This window comes from Centruroides vittatus, unplaced genomic scaffold (assembly GCF_030686945.1).
Source record: "Centruroides vittatus isolate TY-2023 unplaced genomic scaffold, ASM3068694v2 contig_904, whole genome shotgun sequence".
NCBI lineage: Eukaryota > Metazoa > Arthropoda > Arachnida > Scorpiones > Buthidae > Centruroides > Centruroides vittatus.
The window spans coordinates 906,301-920,635 of NW_027122594.1; the positions used below are offsets into that span (position 1 = coordinate 906,301).

The window sequence follows — 14,335 nt, forward strand, 5'->3', positions numbered from 1 at the left end:
ACTTGGCTTTGTATTTGTTAGTGGAATCAGATGGTAACTTCTGACATTTTACATACTCTAAGAAATCAGTGACCTGCTCTCGAAAATCTTTCTCTGGCATGATAAACATCTTTGAGTTGTCTGCAACTACTAATCACAACTTGTGTGCATCTAGGAATTCCTTAAATTTCTTCAGATTGGAAAATATTTCCAATCTGAAGAAATTTAAGGAATGGAAACAGGTGGATGGCATATTAGAAGTTTGCAGAATAATGTCTACTGCAAACAAAAATTGATTTTTATCTTTAGAATTCAAAATTTCCTTAGAAAAGGTAGTCTAAGTACAATTCAATAACCTTATTCCAAACCACCAGGATAAAAAATGCATATTTTATTTGCAGTTCCTAAAGAAGGCCTACATTGAAGGCCTTCTAAAACGGAATGCAAATGCATAAAAGAACATGAAGCTTAAAAACTTGAAACAATGGAATTCTAGGATCAAATGCCATTACACTGTTAAAATTAGCAAATTTCATTAGATGCATACTGGATCAAAATGACGGATCATAACAGGCTTGCCATGCTCTGGAAATGAATTTCTCATGTTTGTAATTGATACAATTACCCTTTAAAGTAGCTTTAAAATTTTCCAGGACTTCCATACCTCTGATGTGCTCAGTCCTTGCTGTTGTCCTGAGAAGAGAGGTATGTTGCAGCAATGAAACCACATCTTCATCTGAGGCATAACCAGAGAGGAAGATGGTGGCCTTCCAACACGCTATGTCATATCCCTGTTCTTTAACAGATGTCAATAATGACATGTATTCTTCTCGCAGGAAGCACCTGAAGTAATTAATACATGCATTATTATCTGGATTGTTATCTTCTGAGTTGTATCTCGAATTCTTTAACCACTTTTGTAAACTTTTCTTAATCAGAAAAATTTAGCAATATTAGCCAACTTAATCAGTTATTTATCTAACCACCTAAAAGGGAGTTTTGGACTAATAAACAAATTTTTTATGTCCTTCTAATCACTGTTTACCAGAGTTCAAGAATTACTCAGAAGCAATTTTAATTTCCAGATGTTTTATTTGTGTGTTTCGAATCCGACGTTTTCATCGATGCCTCCTCAGTCTACAAAGATAATAAAAATGACTTAATGACCTTTTGTCGACCTAATGTATATCAAGTCCCTATCACACTTGCTAACAGGTGTAATGAATCAAGCTGTAAGATATCCTGAAATTCTGGAGGTATGGAAACTGAAGTAAAGTTGAAAAATGTGTTTGGGTACCTTCCTCCCTGAAAATGATGATTCTGTTTTTGTAGTAACCAGAGAAATTTTTTAAATCAAGTATCATTATTTTTTCTCTTGATAGTTAAAAAGCAAATCAAATAAGTCCACTCTAATAACCTTAAATAGCTTCGCAAATATATTTATCCACAAACGTTTTCGGTCCCTTAGGACCTTCTTCAGGTGGGATTTAAGTAGAGAGTGACCCTACGAACCAAACTTCCGTAACGGATACATTCCAACCCCCACTCCAGATGTGTACTATAAACAAACATCGCTGCGCATGCGTAGGCGGCTATAACGCCGGGTCGTACATCGCTTGCCACGCCTTCGAAAGTTGTATTTCGTCTTTAAAGTTGATAGAGAGGTCTTGGCAATCTGCTTTAAAGATCTCTAGCGCCTCCAAATACTTAAGGTAGTGTGCTTGCCTGGTTCTCCTTATCAAGGTCGCGCGCTGCAGTCCTGGCGTAATGCCGTTTTCACTAGCGTTATACAGCTAAGTCTTTTTCTTCTCGATATCCGTTTTATGCTCCCGGATGCGTTGCCCGAGGGATCTTTTTGTGGAGCCGATATACCCTCTCTATCTCCTTCTGCTTATCCCTCTCTCTATTACAGTGCGTGAGGGCTCTTCTAGTAAGGGCCCTAAAGGCCGCCAGTTTGTATCTATATGGATCGTTGGAGTCGGCTGGGATGTATATCGGGATGGCGCTCGGTTTTCGGTATACATTAGTGTCGTAACCTCCACCGCTAAAGGTGATATTAATGTCTAAAAAATGAGCTGCTTCGTCGCTCATTTGTTCTAACTCGATCGAAAGACCTATGGGTTGTCATTCATACAGCGCACGAACCTGTCGATGTCTGGTTTCGTCTTCCAGATGATGCAGATGTCGTCAACGTACCTTTTATATAGGCCGATGTTATCGAGGAATCCGGGGATGACCTTGGCCTCCAAACGCCGAACCACCATTTCCGCCAAGTCCCCAGATAAGGGGCTGCCCATAGGTACTCCTCGTTTTTGGAGGTACACTTTCCCACCTAGCTGGAAGCACGAGGTGTAGCAGAGAATATGCGAAAGCTCCAGTATCTGCTTGTGGTCAGCATTGCCTGTTATCTCCTCCATAAGCCAATCTCGTAAACTGCAGAAGCAGGGCTCCAGCTTAATTGATGGGTACATCGCCTTAAAGTCCAGAATAGTAATCCAGGCACCCACTGACGGCTGGCAATTGCGTATAGCCTCAATCATCTGCGTTGAGTCGGAGACTGTAAACTGATAGCCTTCGAGATGCTTCGACAGGAGCAAATGGATCTTACGTTCTATCATTCTGGCGGGTGCGTTGGCTTTATCTAAAATCGGTCTAAGCTCTATCCCCTGCTTATGTGTTTTGGCGTAGGCAAAGAGTCTAGGAACCATCGGTGCGGTCACAGTAGCGTTGTCTAGCTGTAACTTCCTTGCCAAGCCGGTACACGTAAACCTGCGGACTCTCAATTGGGTCTTATCGACGAAGTCTTTCCCTATTTCCTCACATTCTGTGTCTCTCATATATTTCTGCAGAATGGCGGTGTAGGAGTCCCTCCTCTTCCTCTTCCGCCAGAATGATAGAACGTAAGATCCATTTGCTCCTGTCGAAGCATCTAGAAGGCTATCGGTTTACAGTCTCCGACTCAATGCAGATGATTGAGGCTATACGCAATTGCCAGCCGTCAGTGGGTGCCTGGATTACTATTCTGGACTTTAAGGCGATGTACCCATCAATTAAGCTGGAGCCCTGCTTCTGCAGTTTACGAGATTGGCTTATGGAGGAGATAACAGGCAATGCTGACCACAAGCAGATACTGGAGCTTTCGCATATTCTCTGCTACACCTCGTGCTTCCAGCTAGGTGGGAAAGTGTACCTCCAAAAACGAGGAGTACCTATGGGCAGCCCCTTATCTGGGGACTTGGCGGAAATGGTGGTTCGGCGTTTGGAGGCCAAGGTCATCCCCGGATTCCTCGATAACATCGGCCTATATAAAAGGTACGTTGACGACATCTGCATCATCTGGAAGACGAAACCAGACATCGACAGGTTCGTGCGCTGTATGAATGACAACCCATAGGTCTTTCGATCGAGTTAGAACAAATGAGCGACGAAGCAGCTCATTTTTTAGACATTAATATCACCTTTAGCGGTGGAGGTTACGACACTAATGTATACCGAAAACCGAGCGCCATCCCGATATACATCCCAGCCGACTCCAACGATCCATATAGATACAAACTGGCGGCCTTTAGGGCCCTTACTAGAAGAGCCCTCACGCACTGTAATAGAGAGAGGGATAAGCAGAAGGAGATAGAGAGGGTATATCGGCTCCACAAAAAGATCCCTCGGGCAACGCATCCGGGAGCATAAAACGGATATCGAGAAGAAAAAGACTTAGCTGTATAACGCTAGTGAAAACGGCATTACGCCAGGACTGCAGTGCGCGACCTTGATAAGGAGAACCAGGCAAGCACACTACCTTAAGTATTTGGAGGCGCTAGAGATCTTTAAAGCAGATTGCCAAGACCTCTCTATCAACTTTAAAGACGAAATACAACTTTCGAAGGCGTGGCAAGCGATGTACGACCCGGCGTTATAGCCGCCTACGCATGCGCAGCGATGTTTGTTTATAGTACACATCTGGAGTGGGGGTTGGAATGTATCCGTTACGGAAGTTTGGTTCGTAGGGTCACTCTCTACTTAAATCCCACCTGAAGAAGGTCCTAAGGGACCGAAAACGTTTGTGGATAAATATATTTGCGAAGCTATTTAAGGTTATTAGAGTGGACTTATTTGCTCTTGCTTCGTTTTCTTGCGATGGATTTTAAAGCAAATCAAATTTCCAATTTTCTAATTTGAATGTATTAGGTTATAAAGATGAAATTTAGACTTTTTGATTTGTTTTCTAGAAATAACTAGAAAAAATGTTCTAGAATGTTTAATGTAAATATATAAGTAAAGTAACCAAATGGCATTCCATCGTGTATTTCATTGGAAATAGATGCATCAGCAATGCCTGACAATATGAAACCTTCAAAAGAACATATTTGTGTGATGTTGCTCTATCACTTATCTCATTTGCAAAGCATTTGTGGGTGAACAAAGGTGAACCAGCTGTTAAAAGAGCTGATAGTGCAGAAAAAGGTAATCTATATATATAAAAATGAATGTATGTCTGTGTGTGTGTGTGTGTTTGTCCTTCATGCATTACCACACCATTTATCCGATTGCCATGAAACTTTGGGAAGTTGTTTAATACATTCCCGTGAAGGTTTGTGGCATATGTGAAGATCACCATTTCCCCCTTTCAAAAATATATTTATATATGGATTAAGGCTTTTATGTCCTACAGATGGCGCTAACTTCAGACAACCTAAGTTTGCTTTTCTGTGAGGCATTATGCTTTTCTGTGAGAATGGACCTAAGCAGATCATTTTCTACCTATCTATATAAATAAAATACAACGTTTGTTTGTTCCTACCGATTCCTTTGAAATTTTGACACAACGTTGCATTCGAATATGCACGTGTTTTTATATAATATACATGTCGAAATTCTCCCTACGGGGGGGGGAGATGGACGGGATTAAGGCTTACCGTGAAGAACTCGGCTTCTATTTATACTATTTTACATGCGATTTTTTGCGTTTTTAATTGCGTTTTAATAGGTGACATCAACAGAATATACACTAAAAAGGGATTTTTCCATATTCCCCAGCGGGGAAAGGGACAGGATTAAGGCTTACTGTGAAGAACTCAGCTTCTATTTATACTATTTTACATGCGGTTTTTTGCGTTTTTAATTGCGTTTTAATAGGTGATGTCAAAAGAATATACACTAAAAAGGGATTTTTTGAAATTCCCCCACGGGGAAATTTCAAAAAATTACACATTTATAATAGATACTATATAATAGATAGATATAATATTTATAAATGTTACACATTTATAATAGATACATTTTGAGCCACAACAACGCGTGGCCGGCGTCAGCTAGTGATCTATATTTCTTTGTTCCTTTCATTCCTTATTAAATCAAGAACAGTTTCTTACTTCTGTTTACTTCAAAATCTTATTTTCTAAACATTTGAGCATACTCTTACTTTCATAACTATAACAATCATATCTTGTTAATTTTTCGTTTCTGTTTTACTTGACAGAACTTTTCAAGTTGTTTATGCATTTTTATACAGTTATTTCTATATCGAAAATCTTTACAAAGCTTTATGTCTTATTGACTTTTTCCAAAATCAATATTTTGAATATAAGAAAACTCTGTTTAATAAAGTTCTATATGTCACTTTTAAAGAACAACAGAGCTAGTGAATCACATAATTAAAAAAAATCATCTATTATGATTCCTTGAAATTCATAAATAATTACCTTTATAATTCTCTATTTCTACAAAATCCCTAGCTAATAAGCACTTTGTAAAAATTCTCAAAGATAAAATAGGGTGAATGTGGGAAAATATGAGACAGTTGTAAAATTTAACTTAATCTATGTCTGATCTGTCCTGTACTAATACAAAATAAAGTTTATTTAGCACTTTTTAACATATAACTTTTCTGAATGAAAATGACTATGGTTTCATTGAGTCTATTTAACTTTTAAGAAACACTACAAAAATAGGTGCAAAAAGTTTTCTGTCAGTTCAACTAACTTTTGCTCTGTATATGTCTGCAAAAGACATGGATATTTAATCAGAAATTTGTAAGTAGTATATAAACACAGCTTTCACCTGCTAGTTGTTTTTATTGCATATATCATCTTTTGTCTGAGTTTTGTGCATTTCAAAATGAGATTTAAAACAATGAGACATACCAGATTTTATTCACCAGTCATTATTTTCCATGAAGCTTTTTTTACTTTAGTTGTGCTGTATCATAGTAAAAATATTTCTTTGTTCTTATAGGTGTGAGTTTTGAATGAAATAATAAAGATGCCAAACAATTATCACAGAAAAACTAAAAAGTAGGGTCAATGTGGGTCACTTCAAAACTGATGAATATTTAATCTTATCTACTTACTTCTAAATATCATGGAGCGATGTTTTCTACAAAAATGTCTTGCATTTAACCTGTAGTACCTCATTACTAACCTCCCTGTTGGCATAGACAACTCCTTACGGTTATATAATGAGTGTCTTATTTTTCACCCCCCCCCCAGAAAAAAATTTTTTTGCTCGGCATTTCTCATACATACAGAAAAAATAAATACTCCATTAGATTTTAACACCATCTGTAGACCTTGTCATGTATTTCTCTCTGTAAAATACTGATCCTAACAAATGCTATTACAAAAGTTTTGAAAAGTGTCTCATATTTACCCACATTGACCCTATAAGTTGTCACATAATAACCATACTAAGATATTTAAAGATTATATTCCAGTAAGCTCAGAACAGAAAGCAACATGACAAATGTAAGCAGGCAAAAGTTTCTAAATTTAATAAAGAATAAAGATTTTGATAGACCATAACAAAAATAATCTTCAAGCTATTGCAGACTAAGAACAGTATTTACAACAATTACACTGTTTCTACTTTTACTTTCCTGGCTGTTATGTATATATAACAAGGGAAATTTCACTTAATATCTCAGGATGGGGTAAAGATTAAGAAATGAAGTTCGGCGCAATGGCTTGTATATGAGGGACATTGCTGCTATTACATTTTGGTGGTTAAAAGTTGAGGAAGTGGAAAAGGTCTTACGTCCTATTTCGAGAGGGGTAGGACTTAATCAAGATTTTATTAATTATTAACATTTATACTTTTTCACAAAACTCATTCCTCCCAAAAAATTAAGTTTTTAGTCATTTTATAGTTATTAAAAATATAAAGCCTTTTTTATAACAAAATCTCATAAATGATTGCGCCATACACAATTTTATTTATTTTTGCTTAATATCAAAGTTATAAGTTTTTATTTAAGAAAACATTTTATTACGCAACTCGCATAATTTTTACCACAATTCTTACAAAACTCTCTTATGTTGTTTCCTTATTAACTATTAGATGAATGTTTTTTCAATACATTTCTACTGAGAGTTCTATAAAAAGAACAATTAATTCATCTTTTTTCTCATCAGATATTAGATTATAAGGAGTAATCTTAAAAAGGTTATTACTTGGTATTAAATTTGGAAATATGTAAATCCAAACAGTTAAAAAGCAAAAATCCGAATTTATGTTTTCATTAAGAAAGTCCATTTAATTTTACGAAATCTATACACCCATCAAAAATTATGATAATTCTGTCACATCCCATACATAAATTTTATTTAAATATTATTATATTTCCGTCTGCAAATTTTATAAATAGATGTACAGTACATTCTCGACATATCTAAAATTAGTTACGTAATAATATACAAAATTATACAAGATAATAGAAGAAAAACTAAATAAAAAAATCTAGTATAAACTCATACACAGGAATCCCTTAAACTATTAAAATGGATCCATTCCTCGAGAATGTATTTCGTGGAAACTGCTTTACGTTACAGTATTCAACACATCTCAATCTTTCAATCCGATACGTAAATTGATAAATACAATAAACGTCTTCTTCTATTAACACTGTACTGCGTAACAAAGTCACAGACCAAAACCTTTTACAGTGTTGTATACGACCGAGAACCAACCAACTAGTTCTCAACCCGAAGGCCTTGGTGGAGGCCAAAAGCATTAGTTGGTTCTCTGTCGTATACAACAATGTAAATTGATAAATAATTATCATTATACATTTTATCTATTTTATCAATATTAAAAATTACAATTATTTTAAATTTTCAAAGAAAATAAAATAAAAACAAAAAATCTTCAAAAGCCGTAATATTTAGTAAAAATTACACCCAAATTCCATCTACGAACACAAAACAATTTTTTAAATTTATCGTAAACGTAGAGGTTCGCACGGACCCGAGTAACGAAATGAACAGAAAGAAATTCGACGGCCACCCCTGGCCGAAACCGCAAAAGAGGCGGCCAACGACGTCCAGAACGGTCCGGGTACGATCCCGTCCGAAACCAGAAGTCGAGCACGGCGGTCCGACGAAAGCGGGCGGCTCTCGGCGGACCCGACGTCCCCGCCCAAGGACCTGAAACTGGGAAAGCACGTTTGCCAAACGACGGCGAGTAAGTTTCTTCGACATATCCAATTAATTCGACATCTTTAAAGCTACTTTAATTTGGACTTTTCTTTTCGTCGACCGGCAAAGAACCGGTACGGTCACGTTTCCGAAATTTCGTCGCAAACAAGGATAAAACCAAAAGTGTAATATTATAACAAACTTCGAGCATTTTTATCATCTCTACATCCGGCGGAATTCTTAACACAATTGGACTATTTCTCAAACTCCGACAACACTTTCTCCAGGCGAAAAAAGCAGTGGTACGGTACATCCGAATTGGGTTTTACAAAGTCTCGTTTACTTCACGACGATAATAAATGGAATTCGTCGGAAGACAGATCGAGAAGTCAACGAATTAACAGTCGAGTTCCTAACGCTTATTTTAAGTATTTAAAAATATTTTAAGTTTGTAGCCAAGTGGCGTTTAATTATCTAATAAAGAGTTTAAAGACGAGGACGAACGAAGAAAGGAGGAGGAAGGCGAAACGAAGCGATCTTTCAAAATGCAAAGATGTGATCAATTAATTAGTTGATACCGATCTGGCGTCGCTTCGATCATCACGGTGTCTATTGATCGAAATCGAAGTGGTTCTCCTCGCGCCGTATCCTAATAAATGATTAAATAGCAAATAATATGTACCCGGGTTTACTACGAAAACATTAAAGTCGGCCGCGGGGACTCCATTTTTGAATTAATGTTTAGGAGAGGAAAAAAAAAACGGTTCGACAAACGAATGTTTCGACTTACTCTCGAAAGCCTGAAGGAATAATTCGTGGTCCGTCTGTAATGCGTCGCAGTAGTTCATCTTTTGATCGTCCGACGTCTTTTCTCTCTTTTTCGGTGGCATTTTTCCCAAACGGTAATGAAACGAAGCGACCATCGGATAAAAACCCCCGCTCAACCAACAACCATACAAAAGACCATGGACGACTCCCGCTACCAGAGGATCATGGGACCATCCGCCGTATACACAGCACCGTTCACTCTACGGGGAAATTTCCCTAACTTACGCTCCGGGGAAGTTCCGTTTTCTGGAAAATTCTAACCGAAAACGGCTAGTTTATTATCATTAACGTCCAAAAATATTTATGTTATATTAATACTATTTAATTTACTTAAATCTTGTCGTAATTTTCTTAATTTTCCTCGAAACGAGGGTATTTATAAACGCGGTTTGGTCGACGCGGTTTTTTTGTTGTGTGTATAAAACGCCGTGCGTCGACCGGCGGACATTTTGAGCGTAGAATGGTTATTTTTTCCGCATTAAATCGATTCCGGCACGATTATTTGGTGCGCTTATACGACGCGAATTCTTAGAAAGGGGAAAGGAAAACCAATATATAAAAACATTCGGCCCTATCGACTTATAGAGCGATTAGATGTATAAAAAGAATTGCTATTGTTTAATTGAGTATCGTTAACTAGAAACTTCAATTATTACGAATGGAGATACTTCTCCGGGAGGAAGTCATTGAATTCAAATACACGTTGTTTTCTTTTCTTATTAAAAATGAATAAAAGTTAAATACTTCTGATATAAATTATGAACTGCTTTATTTATTTATTTGCGAAATATACTTTATAAGTTAACTTAAGAAACATCCCGATAATAAGATATTTATCTAGATCTTTATTCGTAAAAATCCACGCTAATTAGAAAGGTGTGTTTATTACATACGTAGACTACAGAACTCTCGACCTGTGATTGTAAGAAAAGAAAAAAAACAATTGCTATAGTACCCAAAAACGATGACGGCCAAAATTTTATTGAAAATCTTAGCGGTTTGACAATTTCCATGGATTCTCGACCTTTCTGAGGTAGCGGAGCATTAGCCATGTTCACTATTCTGACGAAACAATAAAGCAATAAAATAATAAACTTTATTGTATTGAATAGAATAGAAACGTGGAATTGCCTAGGAATAAAGGAATGTATCGTAGTACATTAGAATAAATTTGTAATAAAAATTTTAAAGCCTTTTTTTTTTGAAACACTCGAAGCAAATTTGAGGAACCCGGAACATCGGTTAAGAACCACTGCTCAAAAAAGTTTCGAGTACGTAAACACAATACATCTTATTAACCAAAACAACTGATCTTTTATTAGTTAATTATGAAAAATTGATTTAAATTTAAATACTTAAAGAAAAAATAATTAAATACAATAACGATTTGACAAATGATGTAATAAATTGATTCGTAAAATAGTTTTCCCAGCTCCGGCTACGAGAAGAATTAATTTCCTACTGACGATTGACTAAACTGAGGCACTGTATATACAGTAGATGAATTTTAAAATATAAAATTTGGAAAAAAAAAAATTGCTAGTTATCATGAACATATGCGTGCAATCGGGCCCCAAGAATTTATAATAAGCTGAAACAATCTTTATTAATTACATTTCAATCTGCAGTTTTATATCTCTCTTTTAGCTTGTTGCAGCTAGATTCCGATCTCGGTTTTACTTTTTTCGTTGTTTTTTTATTGACCATAACACAATTTAAAACTAAATTGTGTTATGGAAGCTATAATAAATAGTCATGAAGAACTCGAAACCAATAGAAGAGCAGTGAAAAAATTAATTAGGCTAGTCAAATTAGTAAAAAACAATTGATAGCCAAAATAAAACATCTGAGATGTAAAAAAAAATATTGCGCCGAATAAAAATTATGGCACCCAAATTAAATTGAAATTTTTTCTTTGGAGCATCTCTTTGATAAAGATAAACTTACCGCTTTGAAGCGATATCGTGAGCGTGTACGTTCCAGGAGCGATTCTACGACAGCGATACCAGTGTTCGGTGGTTTTTAACCCCTTATATTTCTGTAAAAACAATACAGTGTTTTGCTTTTTGTTGTAAACTTCTTTCGACTATTCAAATTGCATTAACAGCAGTAGGTATACTGTAGATATTCAGCGCAATTTGAGATAACTGAAAACAATTATCAAAAATTTTAATTTACCACGAAAACAGCGAGTAACTTAATAGCTCATAACAAATGGATAGAATTAGAAGTTTGACTAAAGTCCGAAACAACTATTGATGCGAACAACAGAAAATCTTGAATGAAGAAGTACGCCACTGGCAAAATGTATTAGAATGGCTTTTGGCAATTGTGCAATTTTTTGAACACTGTCTATCCTTTCGTAGATCATCAGATACTCTCTACGAACACAATAACGATACTTTTTGTTAAATTGTTGGAATTAATAAATTAATTTAATACTGTCCGATTATATATTGAAAATTCAAGGTAAACAAATCATTCAACTTATTTAGGCAAAGATATACAAAATGAACTCATTTAGTTTCTATGGAAGAACGAAAAACAGAATATATTATCTAGGGCAAGAAACTCAAAATATTGCAGTATTATTGTAGATTATACAAATAATATTGATTATCTGTTACAAACGTCTATCATTTGAGATACGTCTATAAATAAGGAAAATGAGCAGAAAAGTAAAAATTTGTAAGAGTTTTATGAAATTTGTAGCAATTAGTACTACCACTAGAGTTGCATTAATTCAAGTAATAATTGAACAACTGGAAGTAAACGGCTTGTCAATTGATAATTGAAGAGGACATGTTTATGGCAATGGCCGAAACACGAAAGAGTAAAATTCTACCGTTCAAAAACACTTTATTATTAATTCTCGATTCTTTTTATTCCGTTCAGTTGTCATTCTCTTTAACTGCGTCATCTACTATCAGGTTATGTCATCAAAAGAAGCGATTTTGTGTTTTGATCGCAAACAAAAATTATATATAGGCTATTTTATTCCTGGTTCTACACGCAGATGGGACGTATTAAAAAAGCATACTAAAGTAACATTAAAACTACTATCTGCTATAGAAGCCATTCGTATTATTGGAAATGTCTGCGACGAGTGTATGGACAAAATGTTTAGGATTGAAATTGCGGAATTTTCAATTTTTCTGTTCTATTGTTACTTGGAAAAGCATTTTAAACCGTATTAATACCGTAAGTAAAATGCTAAAACAAATTAATATAGATATTTCTGCAACCGTATGTGAGTTACAACAAGTTAGGCTATATAGTCAAACCTCGGGTTTCGAACGCCTATCTTTTCGAACAATTCGGTTTTCGAACAAAATTTTGAATTTCATATTTACATCGGTTGACGAACAAGCTACTCGGCAAGAGCCGGCCACAGATTAGAGATACACAGACAGTCAACTACCTATACTTCCTACGCTAAAGAAAGTGGACGGCCCGACCAATCAACGACAGGACTACAAATTCAGGCGTTAGTGGAGTCGAGATCGCCTGATCCGTATTTAAAAATGCTTAACTCAAATTAAATAACAAAAATTTATTATAATATTATATGTTATAACATTAAAATTTATTATTTATTAATACTGCTAGTTAATTAAAACTAAAAATAACGAGCAATTATTTATTGTGACATCTTCACAATGCCGGGCTGCAATTTTTAATCATATATTTATTTTATTGGGATGAAATTTGAAAAAATTGTAGAACTATAAGTTCCCACTGTCGTCCCTCTGTCTGTCCTTCCTTAGTCTGGAAAACGGGGTTAAATAGATGAAATCCGAGACCAGATATGGAAATCTCAGGGGCAAGAGAAGACCCTGATTAACTATATACGACCTTCCGGAAGTTACGTTACTTCAATTCAAAAATTCCTCCCCGCGAAAGGAGTTACGACTCGATTACTAAAGGAAAAGTATGATGTACAGATGCAAGACACTACTAATTTAAAGGTGGAGAGCAAATATATTAAATTAAATAAATTAAAAAATATGAGTAAAAAGTTGCAGCCCGGCATTATGACGATGAGACAATAAAATAATTACTGGTTTAATTTAAAATATATGCTCTCCACCTTCAAATTAGTAGTGTCTTGTACCTGTACATCATACTTTTCCTTTAGTAATCGAGTTGTGCCGGTCATCTATCTAACTCTTTTCAGGGAAAATTTTTGAATTGAAATAATATAACGTATATAGTTAATCGGGGCCTTCTCACGCCCCTAATATTTCCATATCTGGTCTCGGATTTCGTCTGTTTAACCCCGTTTTCGAGATTAAGGAAGAACAAACAGACGGACGATAGTGGAAATTTATAGTTCTACAATTTTTTCAAATTGCAGCCTAATTACCCTTGATCGTCGATGTCTGAACAACGACTTGTTGATTTCCCAATTATTTCCATAGAACACGAGCTTGGCACAAATTTAGATTTCAAGGAAGTCGTTACAGAATTTTCAGCCCTGAAAATTCTTAAAGTACGTTTTTAATGTTTCTTAGCAGTGCCTTTTCGTTTTCCTAAGTAAAAGTAAAGAACAGTGAAACTATTGTAGTAATGTAAGTGAATTAAAAATATTTTAAATAAAATTTAAAAACGTTCGAAAATTTTTTCTAATAGGTATGGCATTTCAAAGCAAAATTAAAAAAAAAAAAAATTTGTATGGGAATAAGGGTCGTAAAATGCATGTTTTATCTCGGGCGGCATAAACTCAAGCTGCGACCCTGACCCTTAGTGTAATGCGTAGGGAGAGACTGGTCCACAGTGAGACAGTATCGTTTACTTTATATTTATGCGGTTTTGTGGCGTCATCAAATAACTGTCATGGCTGTGCCCATCAGATAACTGTCATGGATGCGCCCATACACAATTAAAATCATTTTTGTGGAAGATAGAAACCAAGGGCTATTCTCTGGGCTTAGAAATACAAAGAGATTTCTTAGCACCAATTCTTAGTGCTAGAGATAGGCCTATTTTTTTATTATAACTTTCAGCATGCCCAAAAATTTTGGTCAGGATTCGCCCTTGATAGAAACCTTCACAGTAAGACATTTTTGTTTGCAAGTCTTCAAAGTAAATGCTTGGAGTGCAACTGTGAGTGCTGTAAA

General features: G+C 35.7%; 1 protein-coding gene across 3 annotated transcripts in view; it reads right to left on the bottom strand.

The window, feature by feature from the left end:
• Nucleotides 1-9,417, bottom strand: part of Su(z)12 (Polycomb protein Su(z)12) — a 71,939-nt gene extending 62,522 nt beyond the window's left edge. For all 3 annotated transcript variants that reach the window (XM_067281048.1, XM_067281047.1, XM_067281046.1), the window contains exon 1: nucleotides 9,178-9,417. Coding sequence is in view for 2 of the 3 variants with exons in the window: in XM_067281047.1 (XP_067137148.1) it covers nucleotides 9,178-9,310 (133 nt within the window). In the remaining variant the exon portion in view is untranslated. The remainder of the gene's footprint in view (nucleotides 1-9,177) is intronic.
• Nucleotides 9,418-14,335: the final 4,918 nt, after the last annotated feature.